The following is a 23,613-nucleotide window of genomic DNA, read 5'->3' on the forward strand; positions in this document are numbered from 1 at the left end:
TGATAAGTGAGAAGATGGCGAATCTCAGTAAAAAATGTGAACTATCAAAAAGAACCACATGGAAATTCTAAAACTGAAACTAGCACACCTACAATGAGAATCGCAGAGACTGACAACCGCAGAGGGGTTAGCAGCCTTGAAGAGAGATCAACAGAAAGTACCCAAACTAAACAACAGAAAGAAAAAAACCACAGTGTTGCTGACCCAAAAGAGCTTCCAAATACAAGACACAAACTGACCACATGCTTGCAGTTCCGTCCCGTCCGTCCTAAGTACCACTCACTCCTGCCTCATCCTTTGCTTCATCAGTCCTGCTAGAAGGCCGCCTATTTTACAGACGCTTTCCCGCGTGACTTTCTGGTTTTATTGATATTTTCATTTCTTAATTTCTTTTGTCACCGTCACGACTCTCTTACATCTGTGTGCTGTGGACTACTTTGTCTTTCCAGCCTCTTGAGTTAAATGCTTAGGCCTTCCTCCCAGTCTTTGTTTCCTAATAATTGCTTTTAAGGCTAAAAAAACCTGATAGAATTAAAGGGGGGAACCCATCATCATAGCTGCTGATTTTTAACACCCGCCTCTCAGTGAAAAGGAGAACCCAAAGACACTCAGGAAAGGTACAGATAAAATCGGCAGACAAGGGGCGCCTGGGTGGCTCACCGGCTTACACCTCTGCCTTTGGCTCATGTCAGGATCTCAGGGTCCTGGGATCGAGCCCCACATCAGGCTCTCCGCTCCGCAGGGAGCCTGCTTCCCCTCTCTCTCTGCCTGTCTCTCTGCCTACTTGAGATCTCTCTCAAATAAGTAAATAAAATCTTTAAAAAAAAAAAATCGGCCAACGAAAAATAAGTAAGGATGTGGAAGATTTTCAACACTGTCAACCAACTTGATCTAATTCACATTCACAGAAAATTACAACTGCAGAATATATACTCTTTTCAAGTACAAATGGAACATTCCATAAGACAGGTCATATGCGGGGCCAGAAAATTAGTCTCAGTAAATGTCAAAAGACTAAGATTTACAGAAGACCTTCTCTAACCACAGTGGCATTAAGTTAGAAATCGGGAAGATATTTATTTAGACTCCCCAAATTTGGGTACAGCACATTAGGAACGTCTGGCTGGCTCAATTGGTAGAACATGTGATTCTTGATCTTAGGGTCATAAATTCAAGCTCCATGTCAGGCATGGATAAAAAACAATAGTAATAGGGACACCTGGGTGGCTCAGTGGGTTAAGCCTCTGCCTTCGGCTCAGGTCATGATCCCAGGGTCCTGGGATCGAGCCCTGCATCGGGCTCTCTGCTCAGCAGGGAGGCTGCTTCCCCCTCTCTCTGCCTGCCTCTCTGCCTACTGGTGATCTCTCTCTCTCTCTGTCAAATAAATAAAATCTTTTTTAAAAAAAAAAGTAATATTAAAAAGCACATCAGAATTTATGTTCAAGTGAGAGGTGGGACCCAGGCAGAGTTCTGAAAGGCAGGCAGGTTGTGAACACAGAGAAGAGTCAGGGCACAATCACCAAAAAGGCGAAGAAGTGGGGAATGACGGAATATGCATCAAAGGAAGCCTTCAGGGAGTGCTTTCTTTTACTGAAGCTTATCTTCTAAGTAGCAAATTTAACCTTTTCCCCCTAAGATAATGTGCCTGATATACTCCTCTGGGTATAATTCTCAGCTCAAGCATGTTAACTCATCTCTATTCCCCCATGCAAAAAAATGCGTTATTTGCGACACGCGTCACAACACACCACTGTCTATCACATGGAGATGTGACGCATAAGTGAAATCCTTAGCCAATGGAAAATGATTTCGTGTTTTCTCCAATCTTGATTATTTTCTTTGACAGAATGCTTCATTCAGGTAAAAATTCTTTGGATTAAATCACTTTGATCCTCCTCCTTGATCCCACAACTGAAATTCCTGTTTTCTTCGATATTTATAAGTGTATTCTTTTTTTTAAAGATTGTATTTATTTGACAGAGAGAGATCACAAGTAGGCAGAGAGGCAGGCAGAGAGAGAGGGGGAAGCAGGCTCCCCGCTGAGCAGGGAGCCCGATGCGGGGCTCGATCCCAGGACCTGAGATCATGACCTGAGCTGAAGGCAGAGGCTTTAACCCACTGAGCAACCCAGGCGCCCCTATTAGCATATTTCTTAAAATGGGTAATAAAGTTTCATGAAAAGAAGGCCATATAAAATGTATTCACCTATGAGAAATAACAGGGTGTCTTAAAAAAAGGTACATATATACAATTCTGCATTTTCACAGTTCAGAACTCAATACCTAACAAAAAGTACATAAATATAATCTTTCCAAACAACTTCTTTTTAAAAATCTGACTGATCTAACTTCAGTACCTGTAAGACTCCATAGCTGCACTGTCTCCCACCTTCTTATGTATGTGGATATTTAGTATAATTTAACAGTGATGGGAGTAAGTATTGATCTGTCAAATTCCTATTCTATTACCTTCAATAAAGCTTTATTTAGAGGATTTATTTTATAATGTATTTGAGACAGAGAGTGCAAACATGAGCAGGAGGGGCAGAGGGAGAGGGACAGAGAGAACCCCAAGCCGACTCCAGGTTGGGCGCAGGGCCTGACAGTGGGCTGGATCTCACAACCCTGAGATCACAACCTGAGCCGAAACCAAGACTCAAAGACTTAACCAACTGCACCACACAGGTGCCCGTATCTTCAATAAAGTGTTTGTTCATTTGTTTTTTGAGATTTATAACATAGTTTTAAAATGATAGTAAACAATTTCTTAAAACCAGTTTTCAGGTAAGCTCATAAATAAAACAACATGACATAACCAAATAAAGTAAAACCCTGAAGGACATATATGTACTAGCTTAAAATTAGAAAATCCAGAAATAATTTATTTTTAAAAATCTTCAATTTTTTAAAGCATTACCTAGAAACGCATAAAAAAACTTTTTATTTTTAAATTTTATTTAATTTTTTTTTTTTTAAGTAAACTCTACCCCCAACGTGGGACTCGAACTCACAACCCCAAGACCAAGAGTCTCACACACACTACCAACTGAGCCAGCCAGGTATGCCTACAAAACTTTGTAAATTGAAATAGTTATTTTATATTTAAAACAGTAACTACCAAGAAGAATAGGAAAAGTTGTGTGCATTTTTTTGTTGTTAAATCTGCAACTTTTAGATTTAGGGGAAAAAAGTCCTCATAGAAAACAGGATTCAAAATTTAAAAAGGAGTTAAAATCATTCTCAGGCAAAATGTGAATGCTGCCATCCCCCGAAAGGACTCAAATTAATCCTACAGAAAAACGTGAGGTCTTAATTTCATAAACCACTGAATGTCACCTTACGTAGTTGAAAGGTTCTTACTTGGAGATTTCTCCCTTGGGCTTGTCATCCTTTTCACAGCTTTAAATACCACCTACAACCTGACGACTCCCAAGTTCCCTCTCCAGCCTGGACGGCTTCCCTGAACTCACACGGGCAGACTCGAATGCCCGTGCGACCCGTCTGCCTACATACATGCCTACCACCAGGCATCGGATGTAGCACGCCCCCAAAGTAGCTCCTGATCTCCAATCCCCACAGCGCACCTCCACAAAACCACTTTTCTAGTCTACATTTCAGTAAAAGACTCCATTTTGCCAAAAACCTTGGAGTCACCCTTGACCTCTTTGCCATCCGGCTCGCCCCGCCTCCTGTCTCATCCAACAGCAAATCCGCCAGCTGGGCCTGCTGGAATTCACAGAACCCGAAGCCTTCCCCACCACCGCCATCCCAGTGCAAGCCACGACCGCTCCCATCCAGGTGAGAGCACCCCCCCCCCATCCGTGGAAGCCCTGCGTCCTCTCTGCTCCCCTTCAGAATGCAGCAGCCAGGGACATTTTAATAAAATGTAAGTCAGGGCTTGGTACTCCTTCCCAAACCACATGAGTCAAAGTCAAAATCTTCAAATGGTCAACAAGACAACACTCTTCTCCAGTCATTCTCTCCCCACCTCCATCTTACCTCCGGCCACTCTGGGCTCCTCCTACAACACGCTACATAAGCTCTGCCTGGGGGGCTTCTGCACCCGGATTCCCTCTCCCTGAAATGGTTTTACCCCGTTATTTCCAAGGCTCGTTCCCTCCCCCTCCTCCCAAGGCCACTTTCTTAGGGGGGCCTCCCTAACTAAACTCACAGCGCCCAACATTCCTTAGCCCTTTTTCTATGTCGTTTCTCTCCCCCGGCCCCGCTACCATCTAACACTTCACATTTCACCCACCTCGCTTATTAACGGTCTGTCTCCTCCCGCTAGAATGTAAATTCCAAGAGGGCAGGGATGTTCTTGTTTGCTAATGCATCACCAATGACTAAAACATTACCTGATCCATAGTCCCAGCTCAATAAACATTTGTTGAAGAAAGAATCCCTAAGGAAAAGAGGCTTACTAGCGGAGAATGCTTTTGTTCCTCTTTTACCAACTTTCCTGAAAGTGAATTTTCTTTAGTCGAGCCACTGAAATTTGGAAGGACTATATGATGCATGAAATAATACCATGGCTTCCTTTATTTTCTCCCTGTACACATGACTAGCCCTTCTGACCCTGAACGACCCTGGCAAAAAACTGCCACCTGCCCTGTGCTTCCAGATTCACCACTGACACCCTCATCCGTTAGAATTCTGGGCTTCCAGATTCGCATCTGAGCCAATACTCACATGTGTTATAACTGCAATAATTTTTAATCCAACCTATATGAACATTAACCAACTCTTAGAAAGATCACCCTAGAAAGATCAACAATTTGTAAGACAAAGTAAGACTGTGTTCCCCTAGAAAAGGAACGTCGGAGTCCAAGGAACTGATGTTGTCTTCAGTAAAACGTGTCTCAGGCAAACTCTCAGAAAAAGCTGCTGCAAGAAAGTGACTATTTGGTTGGGAGGCCATCAATTGGGTTCTTATATCTCTGTATTTTTTGGATTATAAGACAACACAAATTTGTCAGAGAAAGAAATCACAAATGCAAAGTAAAAAGTACAAGTTTTCTCCCACTCCGCCGAAATCCCAATTCCCGCACCATGCGGACCCATCTCCGAGTTGCTTTTTTCCACTTGCCCACTACTGGATGCCGTTCAGGGTTAGTGCTGTGGGGTACTCCGGCGATGAACAGCTTGTGTGCCTTTCTGACAGACCCCCTGTCGCGGCAGTTCTCAAACTGTTTTATCTTAGGACCTCTTCACACTCTTGAGGATTATGGAGGACCCCCAATGAGCTCTTATTTCTACAGGCAGTCTCACCAACGTTAACCGTATTAGAAATTCAAACTGAAAAACTTTTAATTATTTATTAATTTTAAAACATTTTTTATTATTAGAAAAGAATTGTTTTCCACCAAAAAAGTAACCTTTTTGGAGAACTGTAGATTTTCTTCTTTGAAGCTACACCAAGACACCTTAAATGGTAGTTTCTTAAAGGTTAGTTGTGATGTAGAATCTAAAACTGTACGAGGGAACTTTGTTATTGTTAATAACAATAACTTTGTTAATTGTTATATTAAAATCCACGGGTCCATCTTGCACCTGTGTGTGATTTTATAATATCACACATTGATCAACAGAAAATACTGGCTCACTGAATTATGTAGATTTTCTGAATAGATATTTCATTATATCAATATTTCGTTTTATCAAAACATCACATTTGTAAAGGATCACCACAATCTCTACATCACAATAGCAGATACAAGTTTCCCAAAATCCTAATCTTCATTGAAAAGCTAAAATTTGGGACGCCTGGGTGGCTCAGTGGGTTAGGCCGCTGCCTTCGGCTCAGGTCATGATTCCAGGGTCCTGGGATCGAGTCCCACATCGGGCTCTCTGCTCAGCAGGGGGCCTGCTTCCCTTCCTCTCTCTCTGCCTGCCTCTCTGCCTACTTGTGATTTCCCTCTGTCAAATAAATAAATAAAATAAAATAAAATAAGCTAAAATTTTATCACTGGCCACATATACTACCAGTTGTTTTCCTTGAAAGACTCCTTTATACTCTTTTTAGCCTGAATAACCATTGTTTTGTTGGTGTTAGTTCAAGTAAAAATGGTAGTTCCATGACAAAAGCAGCTAGTACAGCTTGCAACTCCAACAACTGCCCATCTGCTTTTCTTGGAGATAACCACTAGCTCCTAGAGCACAGCGAAGTGCTTTACATGTACTTCTGAAGTCAACCTTCAGAGCACTAAAAAAAAAAAAACCATGTATACAGGGGTCAATGGTTCATAAAATTAATCTTTCCTATTGCTTCATCAAGGATATTCCTATGTGAAAAATGAAATCTTTATGTATTTATTTAAGGGTACGTGGCACAATTTATTCATAATGAGTACAAAGAACACAATGGCTATTAGTACAGTGAGGTGTAGTGTTACCGCCTTGATGCACGCTACGGACCCTGCATGACTTCTGCACCATTCGGGCAAAGAGTGCGAATAACATCAAAGTACTACATTAATATGAAAACGGTTTGAACCTCTCAACCCTCTCTGAAAGGGCATCAGGACACCTAGGAGACTATACCGTTCTGTATGAGAAGAGCTTCCTGGAAGTGAGATTACTGGGTTACTGGTATATGCATTTTAAATTCTGGTAAGTTTGGCCAAAGCTCTCCAAAGAGTCTGTAGCAATTTTCATTCTCTAAAGCTGCACGATCATCGCTAGTTAAAAACAAAAGTAATTCACTTTATATATCCTGAATTGGGAAATTACACCATAATGTAACAAATTCCTATATTTGCCTGTCTAAAACCAGGGCTAAAATGTAACTAATATTTCAAGGAAAAATATAATGCGAGTAATCAAATCATTTAGATGAGGTATTTTTCTGTAAGAAAGTAAACCTTCACAGTCAAGTAAGTGCGAGTTCATGCAACAGAGACCTTTGTTTATCGTGGTCACCCACTGTCAAAAGGCACTCTTCATGATGGAATTTCAAAGTATGAGCCACTTGCACTCATCTCACGTTTGCTTATAGGGCGGGTGCGATCGATATTTCAATACGAAGTGCACAGTTTGAAAAATGTCAAGCTACCACAGTACAAACAGGCCCCTAATTAATTGGCTCACAGCTGGCCCCCGATCGAAGCATCAGTCTCAGCTGACCCTTTGCTTTAAAACTACACACAGAATTACGGGAAGCGAGGATGGCATCGCACACACGGGCTGCAACCAAATGCCACCTGTGTTCACAAAAACGTCGAGGACCACCTTTCTTGCCTCCAATGTCATCCAGAACAGGGAGAGGAGGATAAACGCTCCACCCATCCCTGGGGAAAGGATTACTCCAGCACCAGGTACCACAACCAGAAGGTGGGTATCCTCAATTCACAAGGGCCGCTGCTTCCCTACTCAGTCTTCCCCACGTAGCTCCGGAAGTGGGTATTTTCAAGTCCTACTTACAACTGGAAAGGTCAAGGATATTAGTGTCAGCTGGGATCTGTGGTTCTTAACCTTTTGGGGAACACAAGCCACTCTAAGCATGTGACGAAAGCTCTCTGTGGATGAAGCATTAAAGGATCCCTGCACCGTGGGTAGAGCCCAAGCCTTGGGTTCCGAGCAGGATCGTGGACTCTGATCCCGAGAAAGCACTGAAGTCCAATCTCCTCAGGAAACTGGAAGAGTAAAATGGCTTATCTAAGGTCAACAGTGAGTTAGAAGGGGAATTAGGCAAGAAATAAGCAACCCGAAGAGATTTTGAATAAAGCCGTCCAGAGATCCTAGGTAACTTCTTATACAAAGAAAGTTCCACCACAAACCAAGAGAAAACTACAGTAACACAAGTTTTAAGTACAGCTGGGCACAAGCGCTGCTGCCCACAAGTCCCTTATGCGTTCCTAGGCTGAAGACGCGAGGAAACAACGACCAGAAAGCCTGAAAAGCACTCACCATGTTCCACAAAAACATTGCAGTGCGGGCCCCCATGCCTCGATGACTCCTTCTTCCCTGCTCCTTTGATAAAGTGCAGGGCAGGCAAACTTGGCCTTCTCTGGTCCCCAACAACTTTTCCAGGCTGCTGCCCCATAAAGTAATGATAGGCACCCCTTTCCAGAAGAGGGTTCGAGATTGTCCAGAATGGTCAGCGGGCTTAGGAGGAAACAGTATGTTTAGGATTTCACATTCACGGAATCTCCACCAGTCGGGAACTGAGGTCAATCGCAAAAAGACATCTTCCCTAACGAAAGGAAGCAGAGTTTCAGGTTGACATATGTAAACAGGAGTTCCGATTACTTCTGCAGTTGATCCGTTCGAAGTAATGTCATTGCAGTGCTACTCCAAAGTTGCTCGAGTTTAAGTGTCTTTTACTGGCTGAGTAAGCTTCTGTCTTTTCAAGAAGAAAAACAAACATTCACAGGGATGCTGTAAAAGGGTCAAGTCACACTAAAGTCATTTCGATTCCCACAACACGAAGGAAATGTGGATCGCCTCTGGATGCTTCTCCAGAACTTTTCCTGTGGAAGTCACCCACCCCCTATCTTGGTTTCTTCATCTTCCGACAAATTTCCTGCCCAGCTAGCTGCCGCTCTTGCTTCTCTGCCGTGCGCTCCGGAAAAGGACACGGGTCACCCGGACTTCAGCGAGAGCTTGCCCTCGACTCGGACGAGAAGGAATGCATTGCCAGCAACTTTTAAGTCCGCTTTTTAAAAGGCCTGTGAAACCAGTCCAGACTTTTCCTCTGCATTAAAGTTTTTGTTTGGGCTGAGACTAAGGGGACCGTAGGTGACATTGGAAGAAGTCAGGGCATTGGAGGCTCCCGGGAGCAACCTGGGGGCAAGGGGAGGCCACCTGACAGCAGGGAAGGGATATGAATGGGGGGTGGGGGGAGCTCCGTGGCCAAACGAGGGGCCGCGAGACGGAGCAAAGGGAGGCTGGGGGGGTAAAGGGGAGGCTGCCAGGGCGGGGCACGGGCGGCTTACTCGGGGGCGTCGCTCCTTCCACGCCTCAGGAAACCGGGTGTCCCAGGTCTGGGGGAAACAGAGACCACCCCCAGTGTCCCAGAGTCGGGGCAGGGCTGTACAGGACGAAGGACCCTCGCGGCCCCGAAGGCGGGAGACGGGCGGAGGGGGGAGGAGGCCCGGCCGCCTCAGCTGCCCCGAGCCCGGGGGTCTCTGCCCGAGACACCCCCTCCCCCGGCTCCGGACGTTGCTACAGCCGCCGCCGCCAGGCAGTCACATTCCCGGAACTCCGCCGCGGGACCCCGCCTGCCTCCCCCTGCAGGTGGGGGCCGTGGACAACGGAGGGGCTCCTCAGCCGCAGGACCCAGGAACCGGCTCCGGCTCCAGCGCTGCTCAGGGACGGCCACCGACCCCCGCGGCCGCCATGATGGATTAGAAGCCGCTCCACAACGAGGCCAGGCCCCGCCCCTGACCCCGCCCCCGGCGAAGTCCGGCGCGCACCTGGCGAGGACCCGGGCCCTCCGGGGACCGCTCTCGGGGATGCCGCCGCGCCTTCTGCCTCTGGTCTCCCCACCCGCCAGAACTTGGCACCGCACGACCTTTTAAATGTGGTTTTTCCGAGCGCAAGGTGAGTGGTAAGGAAGCCCCGCCTCCCCTGTACGGCCATTGGCCTCTGAGAATCCGGGTCAGGTCTCTCTCCTGCGTCCCATTGGCCAGTGAGGGCAGTGAGGCCGGAGTTCCCAGCCAACCGCATTCGGCGCAAGCCGCAGGGTGTGCCGGGAGTTGTAGTCCCCCGGCGCCCGCCCCTGCACGCGCGCCCTCGAGATTTCTTGCCCTCTGCTCCCGGCTCCTGAGCTTCGGTCCCGCCCTCCAGGGAGCCGGTGGACTCTCGCCGGTCTCGCGTAGGGCTGGCCAATGTCTCTCCTGCGCGGGGAGCGACACCGGCGAGGAGCCAAAGCAAGGGGAAAACTGCGGATCGGATTGTCTCGGAACTGGAGTTGGATTACTTCCTTAAGCCTCCTTAGGGAAGAAAATTTGGCTCGTTCCTGGAAACCAAGGTATTGGGTGCCTTATCCTCCTTCCCCAAATTTTCACCTTTTCCTCAAGAAGCGTGAATATTAGAACTAGCGAAAAATAAATGACTGGGAAGCATCCGACATATTGCTCTCGAATTCATTGTTTCTCTGGGTTATCCCGAAGCTCACTCATTAAAGAAACAGCGTGTGTAAAGCACCTCTCGCAGGCAAAGCCTGGCGCAGGCATAGATGTCTGCCTAGAAAGAGCCTTTAAGATGAAACGACCTCATTTCACAGATACACATGTATGCGCGTGAGAACACCCTCTTAGGCGAGAAAATGCAGATTGCTGGGTTAGCGGGCCTAACCAATGATCCAGACAACGGCAAATACACACTTGAGATCTGCAAAAAGCACGCAGGCCCCTCTATTCCCTATTACACAGCTAAAGGTTCAGAGACGTGACTTACTCAAGGTCACTTGCCTAGTTAGCATGTGACCAAATCACCGTTTGAGCCCGGATCGACTTTGCTGCAAAGCCCATGCTTTTCCCACTGCACTGTGCAACTGTTGGCCACGTTGGCCACCTGATTTTTCAGAAGTTGCTATTCAGGGAAAACTACAGTCACATTATAGGTGTTGTAACCCAGTTACTGTATTGTTACATATTTTATGAGTATTTCCGCTGGGTGGGGAAATGGTAGTCATTTTGTAGATAGCAGCTTTGAGAATGGTCATGGGACACACTGAATGTGACACGTTTGAGAACTTGTTCCCAAATTTAGAACTCAAACTTACAAATTCAAGTGTGAGTTGGTTTAGCTTTGCCCTCTGGTGAAAGAACCTGGCCGGCGAACTTAGTCCTGACTTGATATAAATGCTACTTCATTCTTCAAGCATCGGACACCCTGGTTCCCTTTGCTCAGCCATGATCTTGTCCTGATTTTTCTTCTTAGAGATGTTGTTGCATTTCTATTCATGCTCTAATCATTTCCCGGCCATCATCCATCGAGAACCAGTCTCAATGCTGGAAATAGAATTTCTGGACCCACGTTCTTTCACCATCGGTCCAACCCATTCTCTAAAGGGTTGCTTTATACCTAATGCCTACGTCTATTCCTGACTCATAGTCAAGCTCAGTAGGAGCTTAACCAAGTCACTTTCTTTATACCGCTTTCTTTGTTTCTTTCATTTCTAAGTGGAGGTCCTATCTGCTCACTATCAAATGAGATCTTGTTTTATCTTCTCCAGCTGAGATGATGCTTTAGGGGACAACGGAGAGGCCACCTGGACCTGATCTAAAGGTGTATCCCCAATCTCCACTTTCCATTCACCAATGTCTGATTGGTGAATCCCAAGCCTAGATTGCAGCATTTTCTAGAGATGCACTATACTCTTTAACTTCCTGCATAGCACTGTAGAATGACACTTGAGGACTTAAAAAACTAAAATGCAGAGCCCAGCAAATGCCAGATATCAACGTAGCTAGATGTTGAATAAATCCCTTTAAGTTCACATATTCTCAGTTCTGTCTAATTTTGTCCTCAGTTTTATAAAGCAAAGCAATCACAAGTTGCTACTTGGATTCAGTACCGTGTAAAAATTTCCCCTTACTCCTTTTTGAAACGCCCACTGGAATTAACACTCGGCAAGCACGCCCCCTAGTGGGCCACGAAGAGTAGATCATCCCCAAGAGGTGCTTTCAGACCATTCTTGGTATCATCATTCCTATTGGCAGGTAAATTGCCATTCCGGATATACTGAATGAACAGCACAGGCTGGCAGCTTGGGAGACCAGACCAAGCGAGAACAAACTTTCAGAGAGCTCACAAATGATCCCAGTCAAAACTAAACCAAATCGGAGACTTCCCACCTCTCCTTCCCTGCTCTTAAGAGGTATACAGCCCAGCATGTGCTCTCAAAAATACGCCAAGGGAGCCAATCTACAGTTGCACCGCAGCCTATGGAATATTCAGCTGTCTAAAATGATAGCTCTCGAGTGATGTTATAAAGACAAGAAATATACCAGTAATAAAGAGCCGAGCTGTATTTCAAAAGTGTCAAATGCAGGGTTCAAAGTTGCAACCACTGAAACTATGCTAGGCTTACACTTCACTGGATGACCCAGAGGGCAGTTTAAAGTCCTCTGTCAGGTTTTATACCTGCTACACTCCCAAGTATTACACAGGGCATGGGGACAGAAACAGTGATGTTAATACCACATTTATAAATATAGAAAAAATATTCACATATTGTGAAATAAGACAGCACTTCATAGCCTGCCTTTAAAAAAATGTTTTCCCAATCCTGAGAGTACCGTTTCTAGTCATTAGGAAAGCCAATGCATGGGAATCCTAGCATTCCTCAGTGAGAACGTCAACCTCCTGTTTTTAACTCTGAATTATTCCAAAGTTAATGCATTACTACTTCAATCACACGAGGAAGACAGCTTTTCTGTTCCCATCTGCATTTCTCTTCCTGTTTTCCCGTTCCTCAGAGCACCCTGAACACTCACTCTATTACTGATAATTCAGCTTCTGACAAATCACCCCTTAGAAACGGGACAGATTACAGCAGCCTGATGGATGTATACTCGCATGTATCACTAGAAGCAACATTCTAAGCAAGCAAAGGCTGCTTGGTTGACTTTATTCTTCCATGTGACCGCTGGGTTAATGTTATTAACTATACAGACACCTGGGTGGCTCCGTCGGTTAAGCTCCGGCTCTGGGTTTCAGCTCAGATCCCAGTCTCCCGGTCAGGAGACAGAGCCCTGCGTTGGCTCTACCGTGGGCGTGGAGCCTGCTGAAGATCCCTGCTCCAGCACAAGCATGTGCGCTTACTCGCGCGCGTGTGCTCTCTCTCTCTCGAAAAAAAAGTTACTACTATATTCTTCAGTGTCCTACTTGCGCCGCAGGAGTGGGAACAGAGGCCAAAACAGTTTGCGGGTCAGGGAGGCTGTGTTTTTTATAAGGACCATTTCATGGGGGCACTGTAGCTTGTGATGGTGATTCACCAACTGATGGTGAATAGAAGAAAAAGATTCTCCATATTATTCCAGAATAGGAGTCCACTTGGCTGAAACACTGTGTGCTTGTAAAGGCTTGAAGCTTAAAAAAAAAAAAAGATAGTAATAATTAAGAAAATAAAAAAATAAAGGCCTGCATACCCGTACTGCCCGACTCTGCAGGCAACCCAAGGGGCCAGCAGCACTTCCCCAGGCTCTGCCCTAGATCAGGAGAAAGCAAGTCTTTGGGGCTGGACGTAGCCTGATGTAGGTCAGATGGTGAGTGTCACAGTTCTCCACGGAGCCACACAGGGACCACAAATCGGATTCTTCACTTTCAAGAACTGCTCGGGTCAGGTGCACACCATACTGTCCTTCAGATGTCTCTCCTCACCCCTCCTGTTCTAAAAGCCTCTGGCGCGTTTCCATAACTACTTCCTCCATTATTTCTGGCTTTAAGAGGTCTTTGATCTAAAGAAGAAAAGAAAAAAAAAAAAAAGAAGAAAAGAAAAAGGTGTATCTGTTCAGAAAAGAAACCGACCATAAGCAGACATCCAAACGCAGAAACCAAGCATGGTTACTATAAACCTTCCATATTCCTTTCATTTTTTAAAAATTTATTCTTATTTATTAATTTATTTTTAAAGATTTTATTTATTAGGGGCGCCTGGGTGGCTCAGTCATTAAGCATCTGCCTTCAGCTCAGGTCATGATCCCAGGGTCCTGGGATTGAGTCCCACATGGGGCTCCATGCTGGGCGGGAAGCCTGCTTCTCCCTCTCCTGCTTCTCCTGCTGGTTCCCTCTCTCGCTGCATCTCTGTCAAATAAATAACTAAAATCTTAAAAAAAAATGAAGATTTTACTTATTTGACAGAGAGAGAGTGAGCGAGCATGCGCACAAGCAAAGGGACCAGCAGGCAGAGGTAGAGGGAGAAGCAGGCTCCCCACTGAGCAGGGAGCCCGATGCAGGGCTCTGTCTCCATGACCCGAGCCGAAGGCAGATGCTTAACTGACTGACCCACCCAGGTGCCCCTAAGATTCGTTCATTTTAAAGAGTGAGAGAGAACACATGAGCAGGAGAAAGGGCAGAGAGAGGGAGGGAGAGAGAATCCCAAGCAGACTGCACTGAGTGCGGAGCCCGACGTGGGGCTCAATCCCATGACCCCGAGATCACGATCTGAGCCGAAATCAAGACTGGCAGCTCAACCAACTGAGCCATGCAGGCACCTCTTCCTTTACTGGAGGCTAAGTATCGCAAGATATGTTCTGCTAGAAGCAGCTTAATGAACCACCAGGATTCGGTTCTTGGGATTCGCTAAAAAGATAAAGCTAAAATTTGGGATGGGAGATGAAGTCCAGAGAATTGCTGTCCTAAGGTAGTCCTCCCAGCACCTCCATCCCCCCCGTAAACCCTTGCACTGACACGAGACACCGAGGCTATCCCAAATATCTTGGGGAAAGATCTACCGACACTAGACAGGGCCGTAGGCAGATCTGTTTCCACCCCCGCACACGGTGAAGGTACTGGGAGACACACTTGCGATCCCTCAGGAGACGCTGGAGCAGTGGACACTCGTCCTACAGACAGATGAGGAAAAGGGGAGGCACGGCTGGAGCGAGTACCTGGTGCGGAAGGGACGCCTCGTAGCAGTACAAGATGCTGGTGTCATACAGCATCACCCTCTGGGTGACCAGCAAGACGATGCAGTTCCGGAGCCGGGAGATCACCTCTCGGTCGGCGAGGGAGACGGGCTACCCGCGGAGACAGAGGGAAACACAGAACCAAGGTCAGCGAAGAGTCATGGCAAAGCACAGAAATCATTTGTAACTTCGACCTATGACTCCGAGACTCCAAAACAATCAACCGCTGACTGCGAGGGACGGCAGAAAGGAGGGTGCTTCAGCTGCGGGGACCCGCAACGTGCCGTCCCAGTGACCAGAGAGCACCCCAGTTCCACTTCATCGCAAGGAGAAGGCAAGACGATGTTCGTAAAGACGCCTCAGTGGAGACTCGAACTCCCTCAGTCTGCAGCAATCACACGGGTTTTTTTTGTTGTTTTTTTTGTTAAAGATTTTTTTTTTATTTACTTATTTGACAGAGAGAGATCACAAGTAGGCAGAGAGGCAGGCAGAGAGAGAGGAGGAAGCAGGCTTCCTGCTGAGCAGAGAGCCCAACGTGGGACTCGATCCCAGGACCCTGAGATCATGACCTGAGCCGAAGGCAGCGGCTTAACCCACTGAGCCACCCAGGCGCCCAGCAATCACACGGTTTAAAACCAGGCAGCTCCTAGGGCGCCTGGGGGCGGATCAGTCGGTTAGGTGTCCGACGGGTTTCGGCCCACGTCATAATCTCAGGGCTGTGAGATGGAGCCCCAAGCTGGGCTCTGCCTCTCCCTCTCTCCCCCTCCCGCCCCTGCTTGTGTGCGCTAGCAAATAAATAAATATAACTTTAAAAAATAAAAAAAAATTTTAAATGTTAAGAGCCAGCTCCACCCGGCCCAGAAGTACAGCGGAGACCGAGCGCCACTCGCCGCAACAGCAGCAACGGTGTTTACGCACCTCCAGGTCGGCAGCGAAGCCCCCCGCGCCCTCTTCTTTGTGCTCCGGCGTTGGGTAGATCCAGATGAAGCCATTGTTCCCCAGAATCACGGAGGCCCCACAGGGCAAGTCATGGAAGTGAGTCTTCTGCCGCTTGACCAGGGATGGAGAAACCTGGACCAACACCCCCTGGCCGAGCTAAAGTAACACAGCACGAACGAAGTCACTGGAGAGTCATGAGTAAAGGGCGTAAAACGCAGACCCAACAGAATACCCATCCTTGCTCTGGCGGAGTCACGGCCACTCCCGTTAACAACTGCAGTCACCTGTGCATACACACAGGGTAACTACGCCCCGAGGACATTTGTGGATGCAGAGGTTGACACGCCCCAGGAGCAGGTGACTCTCCATACCCCTCTCATCCTCCTGCCATTCTTATCATGGTATCTGAATCTGGGGCTGGTGCGCTGGCAGTCAGGCAAGCTGGGCTGAGTGAGGACATGCGCCTGAGCCTCTTGTGGGCCGGTGCATTCTGTTCCACCTGGATCCCAGCCACCCACCTCGCCCGGGGGATGTATGCTGCTGGGCAAGGGGAGCGGCTGAGGGCTGGGTGCAAATCCATCCCTGGTGGGGGGAAGGGCAACACCGAGTCCCCATCCCGCGGAGGGAGGGTCTGCAGTAGCCAGGCCCCAGAAGGCATGAGCATGGCTGACCAGAGCCGCTCCACAAGGGAAGAGGCTTCCGTGCCACTCAGAAAACAAAAAGTTTCCCCTAGCCAAAAGACTGGCAAGTCATAATCTGTTGTAGAAAGTATGTTGGCGTAGGGCACTGGGACGGCTCAGTTGGTTAGGCCCCTGGCTCTTGGTTTTGGCTCAGGTTGTGAGCTTGGGTTTGCGAGATGGAGCCCCATGTGGGCACCCCGCTCAGCAGGGAGTCCGCTTCTCTCCCTCAACCCCTCCCCTTGCTCACCTGTGCTCTCTCTTGCTCAAATAAAGTGAATCTTTAGAAGAGAAAAAAAGTATGCTATCGTTAAAACAGTAAGAGCCTCAATAGAACTTCATACAAAAAAACCAGTGACCGTTCATTTAAAGGCCCAAGTGGCGAACCAATCTTTCCTAGTAAAGACACCCACTTTATTTGACTGGACATTTGTCTTGAGCCAAGGCCATCGGGTTTCAATATGACCTCCCTTTGCTCCTGGCCCTAGCACAAGGCCGTGGCCCCCCGGAGCGAGCTGAGCCAGCGGGGCCACAGGGCCGCAGGGCATGGGAGCTCTTCTGCCACACCAGTCTCCTCAATAGTAAGAGAACCGGAGCTGTCGTCCATGACCGTGCCACTAAGCCATGACCGTGTGAACCTGCCGCTTTGCAGGACGCCAGCCTGTCATGCTTAACTTCCCGGGCTCTTTAGGGCTGAATTCCAGAGAGCAGTGGGGATTTCAGAAATGGACTGAGGGCTCAGTCAGTATCCAGGAACAGCAAGAGACCACCTTACTTTGCCGTACTTCAGACTCCTCGTGTGCAGCGACACCGCTCCATCTGAGAACACCGCCTGCACCTCCGCCTGGCCAAAGCGCTAAAGGAGCAAACCCTCTCTCGGCACCTGCCTTCCCCGGGGCCCCGCTCCCGCCTCTCCAGCCTCTCCTCCCATCCCCAGTGCTCCCACCTGCAGCCTTAGACCCCGAGGACACCACCGCGACCTAACCTCTCCCCACTGGTTCTCATGAATCTCTTGTATGAACAACACCTTTTCTACTCCCTGCACAAAAGCTAGCCTGGTTATGAAAATCTGAGTCTAGCTTGAAGCACGGGCCACCATAAGGGATAAACCTGATGAAATGACCGAGGCAGCAGGCCTGAACAGGAGCTGGGGGGTTCGGTTGGGTTAAGGAGGGGGAGGAAGGCTGCAGCAGAGCCCGTGACACTTGATCTAGGATCCAGATCCCCGCCAGGACTACGTGTCCAGGCGGAGGGATCTGATCAAAGCCCCATTTCCCAGCTCCGTATAAAGCACAGAGATGCTATTATCCAAGGTGCAGGATACACTGATGAGATCCCCTTCCTGCAAGAAACCTCTCATGGCCAGCTCATCTTCTGCAGATCTTCTTCTCTGAAATACACAAAGCGATGACGTGACTTAAGTCAGATCCTGCAGGAAGATCTCTGGAACCAGCCACAGTATTCCGACACTAGAGTAGGTAAGCAGGACACCAGAGCGATCACCACCACTTTCCCTCTTACAGGCCTTCCCACAGCTCCCCCCTCCCTCCTCTCTCCGGACAGTATTCCAACTCCTTACGTGCTGAAACCCCTCCCAATCGTGCCCAGCCTCCCTTTCTCCACTCACTGTCCACGGCAGCTCCCCAGGCAGCCACAGAGTCAGATTACCGGCGGCCTGACCCTATCTTTACTCACACATTTCCCGGGATCCAGAACGCCCTGTGAAATTCCACCCATTCTTCAGGGATCCACTCTAACGCCCCTTTCCTACAAGCATCTCCCGGCGAAATCACTCCTCTTTCTGTACAGTCACACGCTTGTTCATTCTCCGACTGCCAGGGACTCAGATCAGTTATCTCCCTTCCCCTGCTAATCTGTACGCTCTGTCAGGAACTCAGTCGGGCCTCCTTTATCTCGCATTCTCCAGAGAACTGAGCACTGAGCCTCTCTGTACAGGCATGCTGAACTGACGATAAACCAAGGCATTTTACAGAAGGCCGCCCCTTAGGCCCTGCAGTTGTCTGGGATGACCAAATGCCATTCAACTGACAAAAAGCTAACCTAAACACAACTTTTCAAGGGACACCTTCCCTGCAAAACAGATACACCCAGACAAGGAAGATGAGCACCAGGAAACTGAGAGCTTGTCTTCCAACTCTCTTTTGGGGTCACTCCCCACCGCCGTTCCAGATCCTACCACATACCAACTGCCACTTATGTGGGGAGGCCTGGGCTAAGTGAAAAGCCCATGTGTACATCTAGGCAGCAAACCTCACTACAGACAGACAAGGGTAAAAAAGGGTAAAAAAAAAAAAAGGCAACCTCGGCACCAAGCAGAGTTCTCTAGTGGAGCAGTGGACCCCAGAGCCTTCTCTAGCATACTCTACAGTACTGGCCTGCAGACCCTCACCAGCTCTCCTCCAGGAAGGTTCATGGATGACAGAAGCAAGACTGAATCCAACCTCGAGTTGGTCTCCACCTTCCACCTCTTCTGTTGAACCTACAGAGAAAGTCTACAGTTGGACACAGACTCCAGGGGCAAGAGCTCACATCATCAGCAACCCATAACCCCCAATACAACAAGCCAACTGTCTCTATCAAAGGGCACAGAGGCGCACCTGGGTGGCTCAGTTAGTTAAGCCTCTGCCTTCAGCTCAGGTCATGATCCCAGGGTCCTGGGATAGAGCCCCATGGGGCTCTGTGCTCAGCAGGGAGTGTGCTTCTCCCTCTCCTTCTGCCCCTCCCCCACCCTACTTGTGCACTCTCTCTCAAATAAAAAAAATAAAATCTTTTAAAGGGGGGGGGGGCCATAAGAGTCAAATATAATGAATGCCCCACTTGCATAACTACAGATAGAATGACTATCCCATTCATTCAATCACCAGCTTGCTTCTACTTTGTAAATACCAACTTGATACCGACTTTACCTCTGTGATTCTCCCCACCACAATGTCTCCTACTTCACCATTGTATCTGGAAGATAAAACAGGTCATCCATCAGTGAACAGACCTTATCACAAGACTAAGCACCACTGGAGATTTCAGTTCCACAGGATTAGGGCCTGGATTAGGCACCATGCTGAAGTCCGGCACTCTCCCCTAACTATGCTGTTCTGACTGATTTCCAGAAACTGGTAACTTGAAACACTCCTACATGTATAAAGTCTCCATTAACTATTCTTGGACATTTATTCCCAGTAGTTCGTTAAGCCTGAAATTCCTATTTTGTCAATTACATGACACTGTTAAGCACGGAATATCTCCTGGTGGGCTCTGGAACACAGATGGCTTCTTCATCAGCAAAGGAAGAGGAGGAGACTGAGACAGGACCTCACCCAAACCAGTCCACTCAGTCCCCTCCACCCACAGGTGCTCAACTCCAGCCCCAGTGCTAGTCCTTATCCCAGTTCTAATGAAGACGTGTGCCACGCTGAAGGCTCCAGCCGCGGACCTCTACTCTGTCGGCCCTCACTCTCCTCTTGCTGAGCTCATCCAACCTAATGATTTTAAAGACCAGTGACTATGCCATTCCCCCGAGTTCTAAACTCTGGTCAGCTGTTGCCCAGCATCTCTATTTACATGACTAATAGGTAGTTCCAAATGTCACCAACCTAAAGCGAAGCTTTCCAATAGCCCCCTCCCCAGCCCCCATCACAAACTGGTCCTCTCCCAGCCGGCAGGGCTCAGTAAACAGCAACACCGTTCCTCCAGCTGCTCAAGCCAGAAGTCCCGGGAGGCCTTGGAAGAACACTAGATTTCTCTCTCACTCCAGGACAAGACCAGCAGCTGATCCTACTGGCTCTACCTTCGAAATATACAGAAATAAAAGGCATCCAAGGGGCGCCTGTGTGGCTCAGTGGTTAAGCTGCTGCCTTCGGCTTGGGTCATGGTCTCGGGGTCCTGGGATCGAGCCCCGCATCGGGCTCTCTGCTCAGCGGGGAGCCTGCTTCCTCCTCTCTCTCTCTGCCTGCCTCTCTGCCTGCTTGTGATCTCTCTGTCAAATAAATAAATAAAATCTTAAAAAAAAAAAAAAAAAAAAAAAAAGGCATCCAAATTGGGAAACGAAGAAGTGAAAGCTATCTCCATTCACAGACAAGGTCCTATATATGGGAAATCCCAAAGAATACAAAATCCAACACCCTTGTGTGAAAAGCAAAACAAAAAAACCAAAAAACTTAGAACACAGAATGTCTGCAGAATCAGCCATTACTCCCCACTCCTACTGCTCGTCCCAGCCACCATGACTTCAGATAACGGAAACCGTCCATTAATCGTCTCCCTAAGGCTGCCCCCCTTCCCCTTCAATCTCTCCCAGCAGCCAGAGTGATTTTATTAAGACAGAAGTAACACCATGTCCCTCTTCTGCTCCACCCCTTCCAGGGGCATCCTAGACTACATTAAAGTGGAAGACACAGCACTATCCAGGCAGGCTGCTCCTCCACTCCCCCTTGCTCACTCTGTTCCAGCCCCATCGGCTTCCTTTCCGCTAACCTTTATTGAGCGCTTCTAGGCAGTGGGCCCTGTGCTGAGTACTTTCCATCCCGTTTCCATGAATTCTCACGAAAATCCTACAAGATGGATCATGCTTTCATACTCATTTTGCAGGGAAGGTAACCAAGGTGTGGAGAGGTCGAGTAGTGCGAGGAAGCTTTAGTAGCCCACACTTGCCTGTAGTCACCTATACCCCTTCTATTGTCATGTTCAAAACCGCAGACCTACTGGATGATAAAGCTGGTGCGGGTCGGGGGTGCGGTGGGGAATGTTCCTGGCCGTATAACATGAATGACCACAAGAAAGAATACACACCTTTTGTTCTCACCTGGTTTTCAAAGCTTTCACACAGATCAACTTGTTTACCCTCTCCACGGAGCCGGCCACGGATGCAATGAGCTTCTCTTCCCCCATGTAAGTTCCATGGCCCCTGTTTTGAGAGTAGGGTACAAGGGATACAAGAGTGACTCTTGAGATGACCTCTCCCTTCAAGAACCATGTACTCCTGGGGTGCCTGGGTGGCTCAGTCGTTAAGCATCTGCCTTCAGCTTAGGTCATGATGCCAGGGTCCCAGGGCATCCGGCTCTTTGCCCAGCGGGGAGCCTGCTTCCCCCTCTCCAACTCCCTCTGCTTGTGTTCCCTCTCACTGTGTCTCTCTCTCTGTCAAATAAAGTCTTAGAACACACACACACACACACACACACACACACACACACCATGTATTCCTAACAGGCTCCTCCTGCTTTAAAGTCTGGCTTCTTTCTGTGCCCTGAACACTGTTTAAGAGAGCTGCAGAGACATCTGCCCTTGTCTTACTCAAGTCTACTCAAATGTCACGTTCTCCACCGGGCGTACCTTGATTACCCCATTTAAAATGGTCGCCCACCTGCTGCCACCACCCCCACCATATTCCCAACCCCATTCCACTTACCCTGCTTAACTTTGCATTTTCCGCACCGAATTTATCACCAAACATACCAACTTGCTTGTTGTGCTTATTGTTTATTATCTGTCTCTCTCTGGTGATATGCAAACCCCGTGACATACATTTCCCTACTTTGACCGCAGTTGTACTTCAACCACCCATAACACAAATACATGCTGAATTCATGAAGGACTGACACTTAAGACTCCTTAGGATCCAATAACCTCAAACTAAAAAGTTAAAGAGCAATATTATAAGTGCTGTACCCCCCAACCACCAAAAGGCTGAAATACCACTAGTGTTTATCTATGATAGTTATGTAATGGTGAGTTTTGCTTCTTTTCTTCTTCTTCTTCTTCTTTTTTTTTTTTTTAAAGAGAAAGAAAGAAGAGGGGGAGAGGCAGAGAGGGAGGGAGAAAATCCCAAGGAGGCTCCAAGCCCAGCGTGAAGCCTGCGGGGTGAGGTTTACAGGGGCTGGATCTCAGAACCCTGAGATCACACCTGAGCTAAAAATCAGGAGTCAGACGCTTAACAGAGTGAGCCACTCAGGCGCCCCGTTTGTTTTCTTAATTATTTCCTCATTTAATTCTCACTTCCCTACCAAAGAGTTACTGTTATTATCACGATCTTACAGATAAGGAAACTGACCTCGGAGAGGAAATACAACTTGTAATATGTGATGGCACAGGGCTGAAATCCCAACTCTCTGGCTCAAGAGCCTACTCTCTTAACTGCACATAAAGTGTACTGCCTTCAGATTCAAAATGTGGACTTGGGTGCGTGTAGCACAAGCTACTGTATATGCCCTGAGCCCAAACAATTACTGATTTCAAAACCGAGCACCTGGCTAAGAGATGTCGCCTAGAGAAGAGGCCGAGTCAGGAATGCCCACAGTCCCCTCCTCTGAAAACTAGAAGAGGCCCCTGAGCCTAACCCTCCCCAGTTTTGCAGGTCTCTAACGAAGGGGAGGAAGGCTCAGAGATCAGGGCCTCGGGCAGAGAACCCAGGAGTCTTTGACACCGGAGGTTAGGAGAGAGGGATTTCCAAGGACCGAGGCAAACGCAGACGGGGACAAAGTGCATTGAGTGAAAAGCCGGAGGACTCGGAAACAAGGGAGCTCAGATGATCAGCTGTGCCCTGCGTCCGCCGGTACTTGGATGCAAGGGAACAGAGGCCACGTGCAGACAGCCCAGCAGGCGCCCTTTGGGATCCCGCGTCCCCAAGTCCCCACGTACCGCATGAATCCCGTGTCCGTGGTGATTGTGTCCCCCGGAACCACCAGATGTTTTTTAGTATCGCGGCCCACGCTCTCGCTAAGAGGCTTCCGAGCCACGGGAAGCCTCATCTCCATCGCCATCTTGGCGCCAAAGAAAAGCGCAAGCGCAGTCCGGCCGGGAACCGCGACTTCCGTCTTTGCAGTTCCCAGCCGTCGCACGGAGGGGCGGGGCAAGGCGGGCCTCAGAGCAGCCGCCAATGGGAACTCACAGTCTGGCGGCCATGTTGACTATTGGCAACCATTTGGCTAACACGAAGGGAGTGAGGAAGCCAAGTTACCATTTTTACTATTGGCAAGGCTGCACCTGTGGAATTATGAAATCTCAGGTTGCATGGCGTTTGATTTAGTAATCATCAGCCCATGTATGGTTTGTCAGAGTTAGAGATCATTGAGAATTGGGCCTGTGAGTCTCCTTCCAACTCTAATTTGCTAAAAAGTGATTCTTTGGTAGGTGGGATCTACAGAAAATACAGTTGGAAAGAAAAAAGAGGCCCTATTCATACTGTTCCTAGTAGCCCCAGTATTCTACTTTACTGCTCCTCGTGAGTGCTGGTTCGGCACCAAACAGCCACCTCTACCCCCAGACAGTGTTCCAGATGCTGATTCTGTTCTTTCTTAACAACTTCTTCTGAATGAGCTGATTCACTCTAACTTAAAAAGAAAACTCCCTAAGAAAATATGCAAACCTTGCAAAGCATCCCTGTTTTGTAGGGAGAGTAGGTGCACACCT

At 48.1% G+C, this 23,613-nt stretch overlaps 3 protein-coding genes across 5 annotated transcripts in view; all 3 read right to left on the bottom strand.

Annotated features, from left to right (window-relative positions):
• Window positions 1-8,043, bottom strand: part of ABL1 (ABL proto-oncogene 1, non-receptor tyrosine kinase) — a 137,208-nt gene extending 129,165 nt beyond the window's left edge. For all 3 annotated transcript variants that reach the window (XR_009346578.1, XM_059143115.1, XM_059143113.1), the window contains exon 1: window positions 7,905-8,043. Coding sequence is in view for 2 of the 3 variants with exons in the window: in XM_059143115.1 (XP_058999098.1) it covers window positions 7,905-8,040 (136 nt within the window). In the remaining variant the exon portion in view is untranslated. The remainder of the gene's footprint in view (window positions 1-7,904) is intronic.
• A 600-nt stretch (window positions 8,044-8,643) lies between these two features.
• On the bottom strand, window positions 8,644-8,742 carry LOC131813032 (uncharacterized). The gene has a single exon (XM_059143119.1). It carries the CDS (start codon window positions 8,740-8,742, stop codon window positions 8,644-8,646), a length of 99 nt encoding a protein of 32 aa, XP_058999102.1.
• Window positions 8,743-12,876: 4,134 nt separating this feature from the next.
• On the bottom strand, window positions 12,877-22,999 carry EXOSC2 (exosome component 2). The gene is made up of 9 exons (XM_059143117.1): window positions 22,843-22,999; window positions 21,011-21,112; window positions 19,119-19,164; window positions 18,602-18,691; window positions 17,516-17,581; window positions 16,967-17,035; window positions 15,494-15,670; window positions 14,558-14,686; window positions 12,877-13,405 (listed from the first exon to the last, which is right to left on the bottom strand). The coding sequence occupies exons 1-9, from the start codon at window positions 22,962-22,964 to the stop codon at window positions 13,325-13,327; spliced, it is 882 nt and encodes a 293-aa protein (XP_058999100.1). The 5' UTR covers window positions 22,965-22,999; the 3' UTR covers window positions 12,877-13,324.
• Between the last annotated feature and the right edge of the window lie 614 nt (window positions 23,000-23,613).

The sequence above is a fragment of the Mustela lutreola genome, chromosome 12 (assembly GCF_030435805.1).
Source record: "Mustela lutreola isolate mMusLut2 chromosome 12, mMusLut2.pri, whole genome shotgun sequence".
Taxonomy (NCBI): Eukaryota; Metazoa; Chordata; class Mammalia; order Carnivora; family Mustelidae; genus Mustela; species Mustela lutreola.